This window comes from Charadrius vociferus, unplaced genomic scaffold (assembly GCF_000708025.1).
Source record: "Charadrius vociferus isolate BGI_N301 unplaced genomic scaffold, ASM70802v2 scaffold906, whole genome shotgun sequence".
Lineage (NCBI taxonomy): Eukaryota > Metazoa > Chordata > Aves > Charadriiformes > Charadriidae > Charadrius > Charadrius vociferus.
The window spans coordinates 1,359,645-1,382,461 of record NW_009648878.1 but is presented as its reverse complement, the minus strand read 5'-3'; the positions used below and the strand labels follow the sequence as shown (position 1 = coordinate 1,382,461).

Genomic DNA, 22,817 nt, shown 5'->3' with positions numbered 1-22,817 from the left:
AAGGCAGGGTTTGCCCTTTTCCAAGCTTTTACTTGCCGTTTGCCGAAGGTTTGCCGAAGTCTAGGACCCTTCCTCTTTGAAACATCTAGATGCTACTGGAATATAAATACTAAATAATAAGTTGTAGAGCGTAATGCTGCCCCTACAATAAAATCACAGATAGCATTCCCTCTTTGGGGTTCTACTTCACTATGCTAATATTACTTAAGGCTTATAATTCCTCCCAACAGGGGTCTCTCACTGCTAGTGGCCTTAGGTACGGCACAAAAAACTACTCCTCACTCTTTTTTTTCCATGATAAAAAAGCTTTAAAAATATTAAAATATCCCATTACCATGAAATACAGTTGTACCAATATAAGATCGCTCTGTATTGTAAGTTACTGCATCTTAAACTTAAGCAATTACTGCATTGAAGTATGTACCCGATAGCCTGGGAGTAAGCACAGCCTAGAAATGCAAATAATCTTTGGTATAATAAAGTATCTTCGTTAAGAGAAGGGAAAACTGCCTTCACAGCTGGCGTGTAGAAGTCACAGCTGCCAGGGCAAATCCTGCCTCAAGAATGACACAAGCAGTGCCATTGATTTAATGGAACTTGTTTGTATGGATTACGGTTACCGGGCTTGGTTCTAGGCAGAAAACCTAAATTTAACTTATTTGCAGAAACTAACACCCAAGACTTCTCCCTGCCACCTTTTGAGCAGTTTATTCTGAGTGCTTCAGAAGAGGAAAAGCTGATTTCTAGAGCTATTTGCAGTATGTTGCAATGTACGTGTTGTTCCAGTGTCCCTATTTAATAATTTCTTAAACCTATCTCTGAGATAGCACTTCATATATTTTCCTAAATCGATGAAACACAAGAGAAATACCAGCTGTCCGATTCACGTATCTGTACGGAACAACTGATCCGTGAAGGTATATTAATCAATATCAGAAGCACACGTTTAATGTTTTCCAACTCTAACACTATATTGATGAGCTTTTACCAGGGAGGGGTCCAAGTTTAAGCCATGACTAATTCTGGCTCCAGGGAACGTGTGATTTCAGCCCAGTTTTATCTTTTGCTCAGCAAAAAAAAAGTCCAGGCTGCGTGGCTGGAGTTAGGATAGCCACTCAAGCTAACTATAACTACCCCAATGATTTTTAAAGCGACTTTTTTGTTTGTTTTTTTGTTTCAGGTAGTCGGGAATCTGCTTTTGTACATGCCATCTCCTCTGCTGGAGTGGTTTTTGCCATCACCAGGGCATGTAGCCAAGGGGAGCTGAAATCCTGCTCCTGCGATCCCAAGAAGAAAGGCTCTGCCAGGGACAGCAGGGGCCATTTTGACTGGGGTGGCTGCAGCGACAACATCGACTACGGCATTAAATTTGCCAGAGCCTTCGTAGATGCCAAAGAACGGAAAGGAAAAGATGCGAGAGCGCTGATGAACCTTCACAACAACAGAGCTGGGAGGAAGGTGGGTGTCCATCCAACAGGTGCCTGGAGATGCTCTCGGTGAGCTCTCGCGGGTCTGGGGCAGGTACTGGTCGGCCCTCGCTGACTGGTGTCCGTGGTTAGGAAGAAGTGGGGGATGAGCAGGAGCCTGAGAGGCTGTTTCTGTCTCCTTTGGAGGTTCGGGGTGGCAGGGATCTCCAAACAGGCCGAGTGCAACGGCTGAACAGTGCTCCCGTCGGAGTCAGCTCAGCGGCTCCGTGTGTGGGAAGTTGAGCCCGAGCCCGAGGCGTTGCAGGATCGGTTTGGATGGAGGTTTTGTTTTGAGCCTAATCCTTATATATGGAGGAGTTTTACTTTTGGTTAATACAGAACAGAAATACCTAAGGGAGGCCGAAGACCACACTGAAGATCAGGCTTGACTATTAAAAAGCAAATTCAGGACAGCATTGGAGAAAAAAACCCATCCTGGCTATTCCTCTATGTATACGGTAAACCTAAACACAGAATGAGCAGAGATAAAATACAATTACTTCACTTTTTAAGAAAATAAATCCAAAATACGTGTCCCTCCAAAAGGCGCTGGCTGTGGGGCATGACCTGCTCGAACCAACCCCCTTTTCTAAACGTTCTATGAAAATACCATTCCTCAATTTCAACCAAAAGAGGCTTTACTTTTTTATTGTAGGTGAGTAGAAGGAGTAGTTGCCAGGCGTATTGCCCGCTGCTGGTGCAAGGGCTGAGGAATACGTGCCCCAGCGTTTTGTGGTGGTAGCTATAAATAGTAAGAATAGTGCATGAAACTGGAATACACCGTTTCATTATTCAAAACATATTCAAAATTTGCTGCGCCCACAGCATCTGAAATAATACAGAAAAACTATTTTTCAGTGCTAGACCAGGCACTTCTAAAATGATTCCTAGAGCCTTCTTGTTTCTTGTCTTTGGTTTTCCTTAACGTCTATTCAGTAGGAAGTAAATTGTTCATATTATGATCTTTTTGTATTAAAAAGTTCCCCTTAAACTGTAAAATTGTTCTGTATTCACTAGTCCTTGCTAGAGGAAAAGATCCAATTTTAATGAATTGCACTGCAAGCAGATGTTTTTCTCTGATGAATGTTTCTACTTCAACATCTTTCCTCCACCTGTTTATTACTGGCAGGTGTAATTAATATGTAATATAGACAGATGAGGCTATTCAGATCTGTGATACTATGGCTGAATTTATATTCCTGTCCAAAAGCGACTGCAGTCTACAACACAAGCAAAGACTTTGTAGGGGTGAATTAGCTCCGTGCTGGGAAGTGCTTTCTGAAATAGTTGAGTATCTTAGTAAGTTTAGAAATATATATATATATATGCCAAATAATAAGACAGTATTGCTAAGCAGATAGTTTGTGTTGTTGGGGGTTTTTTTTTAGAAAAACGATAAAGAGGCGTTAATAAATGTATTTGATTCAAAATAATCAACACCACATTCTCATATGCTTTAGGAGCTGCTTTATAGAAAGGGATGCTGTTTTTTTATCCCCAGTGCAACAGTGTAGGTTTAGTTTTGCGGGGACCTCGCTACCTCAGCCCACCCACAAGCCTGGCATCGGCATCTGGGTAAGCCCAGATGTGCCCTTGGCTTTTTCCCACCCCGAAAAGGAGAAGCCTGTGTTGATAGGTTTCTTTTAACAGATTCTTTAATTAAGATTTTACTAATTTATAAATACATTATGTAAGTATTTATAATAATCCCATATGAATCATATGAAGCAATATGCTGTGTATCAGTACAGGAACATCACTGAAAAAAAACCCTAACCCAAGTCCTGCATCCCTGTGTGCTGCTTCTGCTCTTCCATGTCTGACTCCAGCAAGTTGTTTTAAACAAAAAAGTAATTTAACTTATTTCTACTCAGGTAATCAAAACCAAGCATGCGCCTAAATCCCTTTCTGAGCAGAATCCCAGTTCTGCCGTAGTACCATTGGCAAAAAAGTGGGGCTGTGGGAACGTCAGTGACTTCTTTGAAGCAGTCAAATCCTTTACAAGTTGGAAAGAAAGAAAATTAGAAGTACTTTGGTTTTACAACAAATTCTCACTTTATTACTAAGTGCTTGACTGAAAAATGTTCCCTCCAAATCATGGAGCCTTCCTCTCCCTTACCTTCCTCCCATGATACTGTTCCTGTTGTACAAACTTTAAAATGTTCATATTTCATGAATCCTTAAGGCATAATATTTATAGACCAAATACCCATATCTTCAGAATTAGGAATTAATTATTTATTGTATATGAACCCATCTGTTGTTCTCCAACCCCATACAGATAGCTTAAATGTCTGAGAGGAAGCTGAAATGGCTTTAATGCTATTCAGTCGTTAAATTAATGATGAGGGTGGTCTCTCCAGTGCGAAGTGATGAAGGTCCTATTCCAAAATGTTTGTTAAAAGGTTTATAAGCATTTTAAAAATACTGTATTTTAAAATTTTGCGTAGGTCTGATGCCTGGTATGATGCTTCGCACAGCTTCTGCAAAATTATTTTAATATGAAATGCCTGTGAATTTCTAGGCAATATTTGAAAGACTATTCAGGGCACAGGGCAATGTCATGAAGGTGGGCTAGAGAGGGTTGGCGTGGCGGTGCTGGAACGATGGGGAAACAGTGTACTTCGCCTACCAAGGGGCTGAGTGATTCTGTCCATTTCCCAGATCGTTTCCTACTGTCCAGTCTGTGTCCCAGCGTTATGGACCATCCCAGTCCTCGGGGTTGACTGGCAGGAGCATGGAAGGGCAGCCCACCAGCCAGAGGATTGTGTGTACGGTTGAGTCAAGCAACCAGAGCGGACCAACCATGTGGGGATGACTTGATGCTACCAGTGGGTGTCACTACAGACCGTGACTTGGAGACCCACTGCAAACTTGGCATTACAGGATGAATGGAAAAGAGCTGAGAAGCATAAATTACAGTTTGTTTTACCTGTGTGTATTTTACTGCGTTTCTAAACAGGCCGTGAAGCGGTTTTTGAAACAGGAGTGCAAATGTCACGGTGTGAGTGGATCATGCACTCTAAGGACCTGTTGGCTGGCCATGGCAGACTTTAGGAAAACAGGAGATTATCTGTGGAAGAAATACAATGGAGCGATTCAGGTGGTCATGAATCAAGATGGCACGGGTTTCACTGTGGCTAATAAGAGATTTAAGAAGCCAACTAAGAATGACCTGGTATACTTTGAAAGCTCTCCAGACTACTGTATCAGGGACAGGGATGTAGGTAAGCCTCTATCATTACACGTGAATGGTTTTATTTCAGACATTTGTACCTTGACGGTCAAAAATTATCATTATTATTGAGAGAGTGTGTGTGTATATATATATATTTATATATAAATCCATGCATGTAACCAGCAGGCAACAGGCAGGAAGATGTTTTGGAAGGACGGGTCTACACTAGAACAATAGCTCCTTGATGTCCCTAGATGTAGGACGGCCAGTTGTTCTAACATAATTCAGCAGTTTCTTCCAGATGCTATGGAGCCCTGGAGACTCTGCAAGGCAAAAGCTGCTTTTGGGACAAATTCGAGTTACAGTCTGGAGGCAGGTCTGTACTGTATGTCGCCTCATACATGCTTGTATCACACAGCTTGCTCCAGAGCTGCCAAATCTAACTACAGCAGCCCCAAGTCCTGTGATATCCCTGTGATACCACCTCCTGTTGCTTTGCTTCTCTTCCATATTGTTACACTGCTGCTGCAGACTCCCAAGAGACCAGTGTCCTCCTTTATTGGCACATTCCCTGCAGCTCACTGTGGATGGAGGAACCTCTAGATGTAGACACACCTCTCCCCATTGGTAATGTAGGAGGTACAGCAGCTTGGTGCAAACCACGCTTGCACCAGTCAACACTGGCTTCTCAGAGAGGTTGTGGAGTCTCCCATACTGGAGACATTGAAAACCCGCCTGGATGCCGTCCTGTGCAACCTGCTGTAGGTGACCCTGCTCTGGCAGAGGGGTTGGACTAGATGGTCTCCAGAGGTCCCTTCCAACCCCTACCATTCTGTGATTCTTTGAACACAGCTGTCGGTAATGTGGTGCAAGGCAGCTGGAGGACGTGCAGATGGTTGAAAGAATAGAGGTTGGTGGGACACAGCCCACTGCATTGAGTGACACAGCTGTTTATTCCTCTTTACGAGACAGTGTTGGCTCCGTCCATGATAACCATCACATTTTCTGAAGAGTCCTGCCAGCCCCAGTGGGAAGAGGTAAAGTTTCAGGGCTGCTATTAACACTGACTTTTTTCTGCTTTCGGAGATTTCGATAGAGACACTTAACAACGTTAAAGGATTCGAGGCATTGCCAGGCAACAGGAATCCTGCTAACGGTTCCTGACCTGTGTATAGTGTTTCCTGATGTGGCAATTAAAAACTAGCAACTAGAAAACCAAAGGTTTGGAAAAGAAAGCCAGAGTGACTAATGTATGAAAGATGCTGTGGAACTAATTAATAGGTTGTATAATGTACCAGATTGCACCCGGTATGACATATCCGTAAGTATCTGGATAGCAATGCAGCTCAACCCTTTTTGGCACCACTGCCTATTTACTATCCAAGTTTACTTGGAGTGAGCACTGCAAAACAACTGTACTTAAATAAGAACAATATGTGAAATCCTGGTCGTGTACTATTGACTTCAGTCAACCCAGAATTTCATCCAGTGCGCTTATGTTGTATGGTGTTTCTGGTTAGTTGAGTAGTCAAGGTAATTTTATATGTTATTTATGGCTTTCGTAGATGATGCTTGTTACCTGCACAAGCACATATTATAGCTTGAATAGTGACCAACACTGTAAAGTCTAATACTTTAATCCAAGTGAATAAATGGGCATTTTATGGCGTTGTGCAGAGCCTGACTTTGCAGACTACAATTTATTCAAAACTTTGTTTCTTGAAGTTGCCTCATTCGTGGTAAAAACTGTGATTTCATTCCCCCCCAAAAGAGAGCCTGTACGCAACCCACTTCTATGTCAAAAAGCTGTTTGATAATCTCTTTGCACTAAACCTAATCTCGTCTGTTGGTCTTGTTATGGTGGAGGAGAATGGGCATTTTTTCCTGCAGTGTGTTACGTGTGTTTGCTTGATGCTGTCAAGCCTGCCCAGAGATGGCAGAGTCTGACACGTGCTTTGGCTCAGCTCAAGATAAGGCTGCGGAAGAGGCAGTGTTTCTCTGCCTCCCAGAATTCAGAGAATGCGGTTGTTTGGAAGAGCACATTTTTGGCAGGCTGCAGTAAACCTTTAACGGGCTGCCCTGCCGCTCGTCTGGAGCAGAGAAAGAATCAGACAAACAAGAACTGATCTGGCTTTGAGAGAGGTAATTTCAGCAGCTGAGCAGCACTTTTTCTTTATTCCCTTTGGTTTGCCCCCTTGAGCGCTCTGGAGTGTCAGCCCTGTTAAATGACTGGAAATGAAATGAGATGATGGAAGTCTGAGGTTTGAAAAAGGTGGGGAGCACCTCGGTGTCGGCTAAATGTAATACCAGAGCGCTTTAGGATGTCCTTGAATCCAATTCTGCCTTTCATTCTCTGGGGAATTCAAGCAATTTAGTGCTACAGGAAAAAAAAGAAAAAAAAAAAAGAGTATCTGGAGATTAGTTCGTCTTGGGACTGAATGAAGGATTCCTAGAGCAAACCTTACGAAGCGTCGTGGCTTGACCGGGAGACAGCTTCACAAACTGTAAAACGACCAAGCCAATGTTCTCTGTGGCTTGGGTGTGTTAACACACACCAACCAGTAAACTAAAGGTGTTCCAGTGTTGTACCGTCAGTGGCCCATCCAAAAACCCACATACCTCACTTGTCTTCTGCCATCGGAGCTTTGACTCTTCTCTTGAGCTTTGACTCTTCTCTCTGGTGGTGGGACAGCCACCGGAGGGTGCTGGGACTGAATACACCCACTGGGACTGGCAGTCTGTCTAGGGGATGTAGCTGGACATACATGCATGGATCACCTCTACAATGTGAAAAATGTGGTATTATTATTTTTTTTTTTCCTAGAAGCAAAAGAGGACTAATTGATTTTGGGAGAGATATAACAGGTGGAAATCATTAATAGCGACTCAATAGCCAGAGAACATAATAGCCCGACCACCTCTTGTCTAGCATTAAGATGTCATGACTTTTAGAAAAGAACCAAAGGAAGATTTTTCAGAAGTGTTCAGAATTCACTTAACTCTGCTCCCATGGATGCTGAAATAATTTTTACTCACAATTTTGTACTCATAATTTGATAGAAACAGAGATAGGACATCCCAGAGGGCTTTTGAAAATCTTGTCGTGAACTTACAAATTTTGCCACACTTTGCCTGGTCTTCCCTTATGTTATCATGAATTTCCAGCTCCCCAAACCAATACGAGTATACCCAGGACCGCACCTGTTTGTTAGAAATGCTCAAGCTGTGAAGGGAACTAAAGTGACAGCTACACAAGTGGAAGTCCCACTCTTTGCCTCCAAAATGCTCTAAAAAAAACCCTCTTGCTTGTCTGCTTATAAGTTTCTGTTAGAAGCAATTTAAGTTTTAAAAGATCACTATTTGACCATCCACGCAGGCTAGGCTGATTGAAAGCTGTTGTAAGTTTATCATGTTTTGAATGTACCGGTGGACAAGCAGAGACTACTTTCAGAATAAACATAGGAGCAGCCATAGCGTGGGCATCACCAGCTTGCTGGCCAAGCCCTCGTTACGGGCTGTTGTTCATAGAGACTATTAAAGCAGTGTAATGCCTTCCTGCAACAGAAAATATTTCAGAACAGGTTTATTAAAAATTATTTTGTACAGAGCAACCAAACAAACTTAGGCAGTGTTTGGGTGAAGCTTTTTCCTGCATGGAGAACCCCACCGAAGTGTAGAGCAAGGTGAGATCAGCTACGCACATTGAGGTGGTGCATATGGAGAGGAGAGGTTGTGTTCCCAAACACGGACACCAAGGTGGAGGTGGTGGGCGAGTGGCAGGATGGCATTGGTGAGCACGTGTTGACTGTTTGCGACTGCTCCGGTAGCAACAAGGCTTCAGCTGTGTGAAGGTGGTGGTGAAGGTTGTGTCTCCGCGCAGATGGTCTCAGGCTGCTGCAGCAGTCCCTCAGGACCTACTGCAAATCCCTGTGCCCTGTGCTTCAAGTTATATGTAGGTTTCTTCCGACACTCGCATGGTCCTGGTTTGGGCACTGTCATAGCCAGTGTCGCTGCCTCTGCCTGTGCATAAGGTGTGGGTTGCGTACCTGGATTGTGGTGGCCATCTCCTGTGTCTCCAACAGGCAGACGGGGTGCTGTGGCTGTGGCTGAGGACCCTCCACACGTGGTGTCCCAGTGGAAAGCACTGCAGAGATGCATGCACAGTGCCATGGGCAGCCCCCTGCAGCTGCGCGTTGGGTGACAAACCACATGCCCGAGGTGACCTGCTTCGGGTCCTTCACAGGATTATTTTTCTGTTAATTTATTATTTCCCTCGCTGCCCGACATAAGCCATTTTCTGCATTTTTGAGATGAGTGAGGCCAAGTCCAGAGTGAAAGAAAAATGTGAACCTAAAGTATAGCCTGTGAAGAATTGGTGTTGGGCAACATGTGTTAGTGCTTGAGGTATGTAACCCATGGAGAGAAACCAACCTTCATCTATGTCAAAACCTTCTCACTGAGGTTAGCCGCATACAGGCAGTCCCTCTGCAACTTCTTGGCCCGTATCTCCCCATTTACACATTGCAAACATGTTGGGTGCAGTCCCATCCCTGCGCAAGCTGATGATGGAGCTTGCAATGACTGCCATCAGGGCAGCTCTTCTCCGAACACCGGCCAGCGTGGGAGCAGCGCAATCGCCCCAAGAGCCTCTGGGAGCTGAGAGGTTATGACAGCCATCAGTGGCTCTGGAAATTAGAGCGAGACACATCTTTACTCTAAATCGAATCTGGATAAGCTGCTTTTATCAGCACGTTGCTGTCTCTTCGTTACCGGCCTGGGAAATCCCAGCCCCTCCACGACAAGGCTGCCTCGGGTGTGCGCTGCCTGTCCTCTCCAGCCCTGCTGTACTGGGGTGTTGTGTGTAGGTTCCACGTGAACACGTGAATCTTTCTTGATTCAACAAGAAGCTTCAGAGCTACTTTTCTGTGTTTCCTTTTTTTTTTTTTTCTTCCCCAAAATGCTTATCTGGAAACTAGTTTTTTGTTGTTGGGCATTTCATTGCTTTTTTTTTTTTTTTATAAGTGAAAGTCAAATAATGAACTTTATTGCTTGAAGCCAGATTTTTAATCAGTAGAAATAGAAGGGGGATTCTCACGTTATAAAGGAATAAATTCATTTTGGTGCTTTAGGAATGGGAAAAAATATTTGTCAACTTACTGTATGTTTGCTTAAGAAAACAACTGTGCAAACCGAGAAGGAAGAGTTTGATGTACGGGCCGTGAAGTTGGCAGTGTTAAAAGTTGTGGATGTTTTGGCAGGTATAATGTTGTGTGTCGGCATGGCAATTCCGAAACTTGAACTGAAAACAAAGAGGTCGCATGAAAACCTTTTGCAAGTTAGAACACACTCCTGCCTCTTAAGTGATGAGGAGGTGCATTAGCCGGCAAAGCTCAGAAAACTCTGCCTTATTTTGTTTAGTGTCTTCTGTTGTCTTCATCACCCAGGTACGTGAGTGCCCACCAAGGAGCGCAGTACCTTGCCTGGCTGCTCGCTGTCGGTTATTCTTCATTTTTCGGTTATTCTTCATTTTCTTTCTCACGAGAGAAGCTGCAGAGATTCAGAAGATGCTGTTTGGACTTTTGAAAACCGTTGATTTTTCTCCAACACTAAGCCTTTACATCAGCCTGTTCTCTCTTTCATCACGTTCTGTGGATAATTTAGTCTCCTCTCCTAGTGGTGTGGTCAATGTCGATGTCGTGTTGTGGGCAGTATCAGATGATACCGGCTTCTGACTAGCTGTTAGGGGATGAAATAATTTTGGTTTTAAAGTCAGTGGCAAAACTCCCATTGAAACCAAGGGGTGTATCCTGCTCAGGTTCTCCTTTGCTGCTGTGCAGTTTCCCCCAACATCTGGAAATGAGAACTTTGGAGTTGGAAATTAACCTGTGCCTTGGCTGAGGAATGCGGTCAGACCTTCCCGGAGCAGCTTCTGCACCTCATCACCCACGGGTGTGATGGCCTGCGCCTGTCCTCACGTGGAGGGGCACGTGGGGTCTTCCTTCCACCCTGGGAGCCCCGTGGCATGGCCCTGCTCTGCTCCCGGTCAGGAGGTGCGCTGAGGTGGAGAGTGGCTTTGCTTTGTCTCCGCTGGAGGAGTGACACCTGGCTGGCCGCCACGCGAAGGCAATCCAGTGTCCACCTTGTTTCACATGAACCACAATCAGAAAGCAAAGCACCAAAACCACTGAGCGGTTTGAAATCTACCCCAAATTGTGGTTGTTGGAGATCGTTGTCCTTGGCGTGCTGCGTTGGGCAGCCCAGGCACTCCGGGACTTCGGGGGCTGCTCCCCGTCAGCGGGGTAAAGCAGCACCCAGAGCCAGGGAGGAGTGGGTGAGCCTGTGCAGGGAGGTAAGCAGGACAAATTCACACCAAATTCCTAATGCAGGACATTAATCATGCCAGTCACAAGCTTGGCCTTCGTACCTTTTTTTTTTTTTTTTGGTCTGAGCAGAGAAGGCAAGACAGGCCCCTACAAAAGTGGTTATTCAGTTGTATTTTGCACGATCTGGGATGCGATGGATATTGCTGTGGGCTGACACAAGCACCAGCACTTACGTGGAGGTGTGCCAGCTGTTTGCGCAGCGTTGTGGACGGGGGAGAAAGTGGCAGCTGGGAAGCAGGGTTTGGTTCGCTTTCCTACGGGACTGCAGTTGGCTCAGGTAGCTCTGCATCCTCCTGAGCCCTTGTCCCCGCCTAGATGAGGGGTGCCAGGGGCCACTGGAAGTCTCTCTCGCTCAGTGTGGAGCAATTCCGGGAAAAAGGATCTGGGAAAAACCTTTTGGCATCACTGCTTTGCCCATCGTGCAGGTTGTCCCAGTGCATCTGGCCTTGCAGGGAGAGCTACGTGGCAGAGGGCTTGCTAGGGCTGGTGTGACCCATCTAGGTCATTGATGGTGGGACCTCTTCTCCTCCTCTTCCCCAGGATGCCCTGAATGGGATGGGATTCAGATGCCGTTACCAGCTGTGGGGACAGGAGACCAGGAGTTGCTGCCAGTTCCTGGTGCGGGGCATGCCTGAGGCAACGCATCACTGTTTTTCACATCGATGTGAGGTGCTCTACAAATAGCAGAGTGTCCTGGGTTGAGGACTTGACTTTAAAGTGGTGTTCAGCTGCCTTCCCAAGGATGCTGCGCAGAGCGCTGGTCTACAGGCAGAAGGATGAGCAGGCTCGGACCCTGAGGAGGTCTGAGATTTATCAGGTTGTTGGTGCAGGAGCCCATCACTGGCTCCATTCAATGTGTCTTCTCCTCCCTCTGCCTTTTCCCTCTCGGGTGGCTCAGCAGGTCTTTGGTCAGTGCCACAGCACCTTTGTAGCTCAGGACCCCTGAGCCAGGGCTGGTGTCTCTGCTGTTGCCAGCAGCCAGCAAGTGGCTCCTGGGGCAGGCAGCCACGGGCACCCGCTGAGCGCGGGGGGCAAGCAGCCACGCAACGCCCTTCTGCTCTGCTCCCAGCAGACCTGGACCAGCGATTTGATATTGAAGCTTTCCAGGTGTATAGTTCTACCTCTGGCCCAATGACTATTTAAATAAATACAGGAATATAGGCTATGGGAGAGAAGGCTGAGATGACTTGTAGGGACTTCTTGGGTGGTGAGACACTGGCACAGGTTGCCCAGAGAAGTTGTGGGTGTCTCATCCCTGGAGGTGTTCAAAGCCAGGCTGGATGGGGCTTTGAGCAACCTGGTCTAGTGGGAGGTGTCCCTGCCCAGGGCAGGGGGGTTGGAACTCAATGATCTTCAAGGTCCTTTCCAACCTAAACTGTTCTATGATTCTACAATTCTACGATTCTACAACCGAAACGCTCCTCCAGGGCAGCAGTTGAAGCCTATCCTGCCTTAGATGCAAGAAGAACAACATTTCCCCCACTGTAGCTAAGAGGCTTAAATTGTGTGTCAGTCACATGTCAGACTGCAGCCTGAGAAGGTGACTTTACTCAAGTACCTGAGGCCACTCGCTGCTTCAGCCTCTGGGCCCGGGCCCAAAAAGACATGAAGTCTCCCTGATGCTGGGGACAGTAGAGGACAGAGGAACAAGGAATACTTGTACATTGTAAAGTGCTGAATACAGCCATGGTGGCATCTACAACCATATGTACACCATAGGGGGAAAAAAAAAGATAATTATGCAGCTTAGATTTTTCATAATTACAGGCTAATACAGCCTAATTTTTATTAATGAAGATTGGTTTGCTAATTTGAATTAATGTCTGCATGTATTTTTTTTTCTTTAAGAAGGTAAACTGTTCGTGCTTGATGTACACCTGTGAATACACTTTATAAAATGTTTCAACAATGTTTAATTTAATGACCACAGTCAATAGGGAATCTCATTTTGGCCAAGAACAGAAAAATGGAGCTATAATCAGGTCTAGGGAAAATGTCAGAACAATGTTCATCTCATGGCTATACCTGTAATTGATTTATAATAGCAATACATAAGAAATTAGGTGAAGCAATTCATGAAGTTTTCAGATGGATGATAATAATAATCTGTCAACAGCTGTAGTGTAGATGCTCAAGTGTACTCTAAGATAAGTTGGTATGAGATGAGCAGCAGTGCTTATGTGGCATGGTAACATGCCTTAAAGAGCCATTTTGTGCCACGTGGAGATGGGCAGAGGCATTTTGGCTGCTCCAGAGAGATTTTAAGAACAGGAAGAGGTGGGGGGGTGTTCCCTTACCCATCCTTTTGCCCACAGCAGGCTGCTAATTAGTTTCTTCTAACCTCTGTCAAGAAAGAGGAGAAGAACCCTTTGTGCTTACCCCGCAGAGATGAGAGGTGGCACAGAGCAGCCACTCTTCAGCTGCCACCTGAACTGGTGGGCACGGGGGCCGTGGGTGGACGCTGCAGCGATGCCAAGCAGTTGGGGCACTTCTGCGCTCGCTCCTGCAAAGACTTCAACCATCGGCAGCACCGTTACACTGCCCATCGTGTCCCTTGGAGCCACCAAGTTTAGCAGTCTCCTCATTCCCGGCCCTCCTCTGCCCACCCAGAGATTCTCTGCAGAGCCTGTGAGCTCCCGAGCACCGGTGGGGTGCTCCTCCCGGGCGCCCCATTTCACACAGCCCGGGAGGACTGGACGCAGGGGGCAGGAGGGGGCTGCACGCCTGTCCCGGGGAGGGAATCTGCTCCCTGGAGAGGAAAGAGGTGCTACGGAAAGATGAAGCAAAGCACGATGATACTAAAAGAATCGGGCAGAGCCTTGAAGTATTTGGTTAATTTTACTCCTCCTCATCTCCAAAGCAGATTTCCAGAAAAAAATTTGAGAATTTGAGTGAAATTTTACCTTATTATAAGCATTTCTCTGGCTTGATATTGAATCCCAGATGATATGATGTTGAAGGATCTAATACATTGCAAATTATATTTCCTATACCTGTTTTCATATGCTTTCTGTCTTTCCTTAAAATTCACCTCCTGACCTTTCCTGTGTTTCCTTCGCAGGGTCCCTCGGGACAGCCGGTCGGGTGTGTAACCAAACCTCCCGCGGCATGGACAGCTGCGAAGTGATGTGCTGCGGGAGAGGCTACGACACCTCCCGTGTCAGCAGAATGACAAAATGCGAGTGCAAATTCCACTGGTGTTGTGCTGTGCGCTGCCAGGACTGCCTAGAAGTGGTTGATATTCATACCTGCAAAGCGCCGAAGAGCGCTGGTTGGATCTCCCGGACATGATGCACCAGGCTACTGATGCTTGAGGACCACAGCTTTTGCCCTTCCTGCTCCATGCAGGGAAAGCATCTGAGGTCTCCTCTACTTTTACACCATTTTTGCTTTTGTCTTTCATTGCACAGAAGCTGCTGAATAATTAATACAAACTCTGCAGCATTCACTTCCCACTTCTGCATGACGGCGTTGCTGCAGAGTTGGCTGTGCATAAACTGATGCAGCTCTGGAAGGACGTACTTCTGCCAGGACTCTTCCAACCACCACACAACTCTCCTCCAGACTCCTTGCGGCAAGTTATTCCTGCCATCAGGAACGCAGCAAGATGCAAAGCTGGGGCATTTCTAACAAGACCACCACCACCTGCGTGGGCTGAGCTTGCTCAAACGTCTTCCAAAGGATCTTGTGCTGGTCACAGTGGTGCCCTGGATACTGAAGTGCCTGGGAGTTTGACACCAGCTGGTGATTCCTCCATGAAAGAAAAATCTGGGGCCAGGCTGAGTGAGACTCTTTACAGGAGGGATGTTTGTCCATCCCTGGTGGACTGGAGGTTGAAGTGGGGTGGCCTAGATGCCGTCCTGTGGGTCATCCGGGGCCACCCTGGCTGCCATTAGCACCCTGTGGTTTCCCATGGGGTGGAAATGGGCCCCATGGTGAAACACAAAGGAAGCTGTAGGAAATATATTCAGCCACAACATTTTCATAAACTATTAAAGAGTCAAAGCAAATGTCTTAGTTATATATTTGTGAAAACTTGCCTTAAAAGCTTTTAAAAGGTCATTAATACTAACTGCTGAGTTTTTTTGTGATCTGAAGGATCGATGAGATTTGTTTTTCAGCCCAGTGAGAGCTGGGTATAGGACACAACCACCTGAGGATAAGGTTTCCTATTTTTCATTTACTGACTAAACAGAAAAACATTTGCAGAAAGCTGATGGAGAAGAAAGCACCTTGTCTCAGTAATGACTTGGTTTCTAAAGAATTTAACAACTTCTATGTTCTTTTAAATTTAATAAATCTATTAAATGTGTTCAGAATGACACTGTCCATTCAGATGGGGACTTCCGAATGAGTTTTTCTCTGAATACTTTCTGCAAAAACTTACACCTGTGATTAAGGCCGCGTTGGCTGTTGACGGAGACAGTTACAGGTTGTGCCAGGTCCATATGCTGGGCTGGGATCAGCACAAACCCGCAAAGCGCTGGAAAGATGTGCAGGCTGACGAGGCTTAGAAATCCCAGTCTCAATGGGAGAGGAGCTGGGACAGAGAGGGACCAGTCCTCTGTCCTCAGAGCAGAGAGCAGCAAATGAGCCAAGACAAAAGATGGGTCCTGTGCCGGTAGGTCTAATAAAGCTGTGGAAAAGCACTCATGAAGGGCAAAGACAGGCAAAGTAACGAAAAATAATAAAAAAAAATATGTAGGAAAAGGAGGCTGAACGGGTGATAAAACATATTGTCAATGTAGGTAAAGTTTCCATACCAAAATAAGAAAGACTGGAGGAACCCCAGCTGGTACAAACAGTGCATGAAAAAGTAATATACAAGTAACATACCGTGGCAATAAAGTGAGTATGCTGGTTATTTGCTTTTGGTTTTTTTCGGGGTTTTTTGTTTGTTTGTTTGTTTGTTTGTTTTTAAAGAATATTTGAAAAGAACGGGTTTTGCATTCAGTGGTCTTGAGAGAGCAGTCCTTTATATCTGAAAGGCTTTGGGAAAAGTTTACATCATTTAACTGGGCAAGTCACCTCCAGAAGGCACAGCCGACATTAAAAAATTAGGAGGATCCGGAAAGGTATTTATTTGGACAATAAGATAATATACTTCAGTTACCGTACACGGCATTAAAGTAATGATCACGGTTAGAAGTAAGAATAATCATCCTTCTGGGTATAAAGCAACTGCTGGTGGGAACAGCCCTGTCATGGTGTTAGTGTACAGTGTGTGCATTGCACACACACAGAGTGTGTATATCCGTATACACGTTCAGTTCAGTGGTTGTACCATTGGCCTTATTGCTGCTGGTAACCCTGGCTGTGGGCTGGGCGAGGAAAATTTCACACCTAGTTGTATTTAAAGGCGAGCTGCAAGGAGAATTTTTATTAGGATTTCATTGTGAAATCAAATCCACGTGGAGTTCGCAGCCTGAGCAATATCACATTTTAAGCCTTAAACTTAAACAAGTTAAAAGCAATATAATATTTTTAATCTTTTTTTTTGTGCCAGGTGTTTTGAAGGATTCAGAGACTCTTTGAGGAGTCTACAAATTCACCATGTAATCATGCAGAAAATATTTCAGTGTTCTGGGAAAAAAGGAAGCCTCATTCTTACAAGGGAACTTGTTCTAGGAAGTCAAATAAAAGGTAATAAAATCTGATCATTTCTCAACTCCATCATTTGGTTAACACAACAGAAAACAAACCTGCCTGAATTCTGCAGTCCCGGGTCAAGTGTTTTGGGGTCACTGTATTAAAGGTGGAACTTTTATTCCCCAACCTGGTCCTCGTCCACCAAGGTATGTCTTCTTGCTCCAAACTTCCCCCCGGTCTCAGGGGCCTGTGGTTCCTGAAGGCTGCTCTTACCAGTAAGACCAGGAAGATGGTGGCAGTGAGTACCTTGGCCTTTTTGGTGTCCTTTGTCACCAGACTGCCTGCCCCGTTTAGCAGCAGGGCCACCGAAGGTGCACAGCAGCCTGGATTTTATATTCCACACAAGTGCCATATTAGTAAGCTGTAATGCAATGCTCCCCCCCGAACCTGCTTCACCAGAGGAAAAGCAGAATATTTTGTAGCACAACAAATGTGGAACAGCTGAGCTGGCCAATTGTTTGATTATTTTTTTTGCTGCATTTATGATTTTTTTTGTTAAAAAAAGAAGAGCTCAAGGTAGGCTTCTTACAGCTGTAAGCATTTCTGCTGCCTCTTCCATGAAGAAAGCACTCCCAGGAGCTTTTGCTATTTCTCGGTGGGAAAAGATGCTCAGCGATGTAAATATTGCTAGGAAAGCACCTCCTCGACCTTCAGCTAATCAAATAAAGAAAAAAATTGGGGGGGAGGGGGCAAAGAAGAAACAGAAATCAGGCAAGGCAAATGAAATAATCCTGTATTTTGTTCCATGGAATAAATTTATTCATATATTTAATCATGAAGAGGAAACAGCTGTCCCTAGGTAGACACTTTAGTGTCAGAATAATGTTAGCTGAGGCAAAAGGTCATAGGATTTAATTTTTTTTTTTAAATATGCGGTCCAATTTTCTTGAGGGAGTTCCCTTTTGCTGCATGAAATCAGAATCTAGCAGCATTCTGAAATGCTGATAGCCTGCCAAGCTTTTTTGGGATTGCTCCCTCCCCACTATTTTTTTTTTTTAACAAAATTAACCCTAAAAAGTGTGTTGGGCTGTTTTAGGAGAAAACACATGAAATAAAAGTGTAATTTTCTTTTACCTTATGGAAAATAGGAAGTTCTGTCTTAACATGAGGAGGAACTTCTTTACCTTGAGGGTAGTGGAGCACTGGCACAGGCTGCCCAGAGAGGTTGTGGAGTCTCCCACTCTGGAGACATTCCAAACCCGCCTGGACGCTGTCCTGTGCAACCTGCTGTAGGTGACCCTGCTCTGGCGGGGGGGGTGGACTAGATGATCTCCAGAGGTCCCTTCCAACCCTGACCATTCTGTGATTCTGTGATTCTGTGAAAATGAGGTAAAAGACTGGGAATGATGGAATGACTGAGGAATGGCAGTGTATGTTAGGGCATGTGGGTACTGCAGCTCTAGAGATTGTTGTGTTGCTTCTTTTTTTCATAGAATCATAGAATGGTTTAGGTTGGAAGGGACCTTGAAGATCATCGAGTTCCAACCCCCCGCCATACACAGGGACACCTCCCACTAGATCAGGTTGCCCAAGGCCACCTCCAGCCTGGCCTTGAACACCTCCAGGGATGGGGCCTCAACAACCTCTCTGGGAAACCTGTTCCAGTGCCTTACAACCCTCAAAGTGAAAAACTTCTTCCTAATGTTTAATCTAAACCTGCCCTCTTCCAGTTTAAAGCCATTTCCCCTTGTCCTATCGCTACATGCCCTAGTAAAAAGTCCTTCCCCAGCTCTCCTGTAGGCCCCCTTTAGGTACTGGAAGGCCGCAATAAGGTTTCCCCAGAGCCTTCTCTTCTCCGGGCTGAACAGCCCCAACTCTCTCAGCCTCTCCTCATAGGAGAGGTGCTCCAGCCCTCAGATCATCATTTTCCTGCAAAACTACCTGAACCCAATTTGTGCACCTCACCCTCACCTCCCACCCCTGTGTAACTGCCTTTGCAGGCGTGAATTAGAAATAAAATACCGCATTTCTGCTACTGTGCTGCACAGCTGCTGAAGGGCATCCAGCCTGGATGCTCAAATCACACCTGCAGGCTTCGTGCCCAGCCTCTCACGGGACTCAGCGAATGGTGGGAAAGGGGAAATGAATGTTTTACTGGGGATTAGTGAAGGTCAGACAGGTTTTGAGCTGGGGAGAAATGCTTTCACCAGGAAAAAAATAGCTGTTAATCCAGTGTGGCAGCACGAAGCATCCCCATGTTTGCTCACCTCTGTGGGTTTTGCCCCACACTCTTAGGAAGGGCTACAGCCTTCATGTGCAGGTGATGGCCACCTCTGAGGGCAGAGGTGGGTTTGTGGTTGTGTATAAGAGCCTGTAGGCTTCTTCTGCCACTTCAAATGACACAAATTAACTTGTATTATTATCTGAAATAATAATTTCAGCGTCAGTTTATGGGCTGCAATCACAAACACGTGGGTTTGGGGTTTTTTTTGTATAATGGCTCATTCGCTTGATTAAATGGATGTGACTTCATAATGTAAGATCTCTTGTGTGAAAGAAGCAAATGCCTATAAATCAGTATATTGACTGCTCCTCCTCCATTGTTCCAGGGGTGCCTCTCTGCTCCCTCGCTGGTGGAAGCCGGGCAGGAGCCCCCCAGAAAGCTGGGTGGCACATGGGGCTGGGGGCTACCTTGCACACTCTGCCTTAACTACAGCCACTGAGGTTTTCAAGCCCTCCGTGCGGTGACAGCCACAGTGGGTGCGAAGGGGTGTGTGTGAGGAGTGCAGCATCCTTTCGCTGTTGACCTTCTGTGGGCTTCTGCAACATAGGAAAACTCCTGATACTTTTTCTTCCTTGCTACTGGGGTAAGGACTTCTGTGCTACCCCAAAGAAAAACCACAGTCAGTGTATTTGGTGTTTACACCAAATCACAGCAAACGATTCACAACCAGAGAAAACGGCAGCCGTCCCCTGAATGCAGCACTCACCTCTCCGAGTGTGGTTCTCGCCTTGGAGCAGCTGTAAATCTACCCGGTGGGAGGGCCAGAGGTGGTCAGCTTGGCTTACCTGACACTCCTGGGCTTCTCTCCTTTCTTGTTCTATGCAGGTTATAGTGTGAAGAGAGAGCGTGCATCTAAAATTGTATTAGGTTGTCTTCAAAGAAAAAAACTGGAACTGTTAACATTTGGAGTTAAAAAGCTCCCCCACCCCCCACATCTGCAAACTGAAGATTTGGACGAGTTATTATCTGAACCAGATTTCCAGAAGGCTCATCTCTGTGCGAAGCCAGAGGTTTTCCGTCATTATAATCACGGGCTGTGTTTGCCTTTTGATCTAAGCCATGCTGAACTTCACAGGAAACATGTCAGAGGCAGAAAAGCCTAAGGCGACAAACTCTGCCCGATGAGAAAGAAAATCCCTTTGTCTGACTTGCTTAGTCTCCCAGATGCCTAGAATTAGAATTAAAGCTAAAGAGATATTTTTCAGATAAAATCCATGGCTCATTACTGCTTATAAGGGAGATGGATACTAGAAATAGTAGAAATAGACTTGCATAAAGATATTTTTTGAGTTCCTAAAAGTACCCCACAGTTCAAAGGAAGAATCTGATTCTTCCAGGAGTTAAGCATTCTTTTTTATCGGATTATTACAGATAGTAATTCCCAAACAGATCATAATTCACATTATCTCTTCCTTTAACAGAAGGCCAAACTACTACCTTAGTCACTGACAAATATGGACATTTGTATATAGCTAGACATACACTGCTATGCAAACACATTTACATATTAGGAGTGTTAATCACAGCAATTTGTTCTTTTGAAATGTAGGGTATATATAAGTGAACTTTGAAAGGTTTTTGGGGTAGCTGAGAATACACGACACAAAGCAGCACAGGACTATGCCTGGTTTTCACCAACCTTAAATAATTGTGACAGTGCCGTTGTGAGGCAAATGAATGAATATGATTATCCCTAGTTTCAGAGCTAGAGATGCACAGGAGCACCTACTGTAAAGGTGTCCTCTGTGGCTGTTCAAGCAATTCAGGTACAAAACCAAGAACACAACTAGTGGCCCATGTCACACTTCCACAAGCTGTCCGCTGGCAATCCACTACCTCTAATCTTATGCCACATCCCACATCAAATGTAAGCCACACTCATTTCAACATTACAGTTAATTGTTTTGCGGGAATAATGGCCAGAGATGAAAAAAAAACTGTACGGAAATCCCCAACGGCGACACACCTCACCAGTTTTAACACTTAGCCACGGGGCTCTCTGAACTTCTGTGTCCTCCCTCAGGCCTCATTCTCACCGTTGGTTTCTCCTGCTGTGGGGCTTTTTTCCTCATGGCACAGTGGTGTTTGCCTTAATGCAGTACCATTGCTCGCCTGCACAAAAATCTTTCTTCTACGTCGACTAGCGCATCTGCGATCAAGAGGGCAAAAGACAATGTAATGCATCTCCTGCTGTTAAGAAACACATCCCTTTTATACCAACTCCAATAACGGGCGGTTTGTCTTTGCTCACTCATTTCCTCACCGATAAACAAACTTATCTGCTTGGGGATCACAGTCCCTCAAGCTGCCCAGCAGTTTTAGAAGAATAGCAAAGTTGAACCCGCAAAGTGGCATTTTTGATCTGCTGCATTGGGTTTATGCTTCCTTACCTGGGATAGGAGTCGAAAAAAAAATAATCCTTGAGGCATCTGTAAGGAGGCACTTTCAATTCTTGACAGACAGGACTACTTGCTTCAACTTCCAGATCACATTCTTGATCTTAGAGCTGGCCTTGTGCATAAGCGGAGGCATCTGCAGGAAGTTTCCATCTACAGTGGCTAAGTTATAAACGAATAGTTTGTCTAAACCTGTCACAGCACAAGGATAAGATTTCCTGAGGTAAGCACTACTGACGAAACACCAACTTCTCTATTAATTGTGCATGAACTAACACCAATTTTGCTAACGAGCTTCTGGTCTCAAGCAGCGGTTTATAATGCTGATGTTTAATCTGTACAGGAAAAAGTACCTGCTTTTTCATACTTGAAAAACACTCGTAATGCAATAAAAACTCAGCAAGAAATATGTAAAAGCATGAACGCAACGATCACTCACTACAGGTCCGTTTGTCTTCAATTCTCTGCCATTACTTACCTGTGCTTTGTTGTGTACACAGAGAACAAAGCACGGAGCTTCTGGAGGTACCTGAAATAACAGTGGTGTGAAGAAAACCTGTCAATTACATGGCCTTTTTGAAAATTCAAATAAGGATACAACTGACCTCTGTGCAGGGATCGGAATCAGAAGCCCAGTGTGCCATCCAAAATGCCTGGAGAACCTAAAGCTGCTTTAAACAAGAGCTTTAACTGTCTAGAAGCCTTGTCTAGACTGTCTGTAGCAGTAAGGACTTGACCCTAATTGAACTTCGTCAGAAATGGCAGTGATACGGTTGCTTAATTGTAAAGTTATTAGTGTTTTTTCATTAACTGAACGGAAAGCCTAGCCCTAGCTGTGGCGAAGCAGATACACCACACATGTTTAAGAACACAAAGTGCAATCTGAGCTTTGAAGAAGAAGCCAAAAGACAGCAATGCTGCAATACACAAAAGTTTATTTTTAAGTTTTTCTTTTCTGAAGGCAAAATATAATAGAACCTAACATCAATGTATTTTGTACAACAAAACAGTTTTTATATGAGAACAGACAATCCATGAAGAGTTTTTAAGTCTTAGAACTGCTTCCCTTTTTTATCATGCTTTCTTGTGGTCAACAAAAAGTTGGCACAGAAGATGTCATGGCAGTCAGTCAGCAGGCGTGCTCCCTCAGATCCTCGTCAGCTGGTGCCACAGACTGGAGGGCAGGATGCTTTCCACTTTTTCCATCACAAAATTTAAAGGGGCAAAGAGGGTGCTGAGAAACTGCAAAGAAATCAGATACACATTCAGATCAAAATCCAGGAGACAATACACCTCAAGAGAAAGCTATCCAATAAGACAAGAAACTCTTGCTGCATTCCTCTGTAATATCCTCCTGCGTGATAAAAACTATATAATTCACGTATAAAGACGTCCTGCCAAATTCTGAGTCTTGCATACACAGATGTCTGGATTTTGCAGAAAAGCAAGAGCCCGATTTTTATGAAGATCAAAGTGATGAACTGCAAAAGTTTTCACACGTCTCACATCCTAGATTCAGGC

The 22,817-nt window shown here is 45.0% G+C and overlaps 2 protein-coding genes across 2 annotated transcripts in view; one reads left to right on the top strand and one right to left on the bottom strand.

Moving 5' to 3' along the window:
- Nucleotides 1-14,380, top strand: part of WNT2 (wingless-type MMTV integration site family member 2) — a 19,760-nt gene extending 5,380 nt beyond the window's left edge. Inside the window, 3 exon segments of the mRNA XM_009887086.1 lie at nt 1,181-1,458; nt 4,429-4,693; nt 14,089-14,380. Coding sequence (XP_009885388.1) covers nt 1,181-1,458; nt 4,429-4,693; nt 14,089-14,318 — 773 coding nt within the window. The 3' untranslated portion in view covers nt 14,319-14,380.
- A 7,836-nt stretch (nt 14,381-22,216) lies between these two features.
- Nucleotides 22,217-22,817, bottom strand: part of ST7 (suppression of tumorigenicity 7) — a 153,769-nt gene continuing 153,168 nt past the window's right edge. Inside the window, exon 13 of the mRNA XM_009887083.1 lies at nt 22,217-22,538. Coding sequence (XP_009885385.1) covers nt 22,443-22,538 — 96 coding nt within the window. The 3' untranslated portion in view covers nt 22,217-22,442. The remainder of the gene's footprint in view (nt 22,539-22,817) is intronic.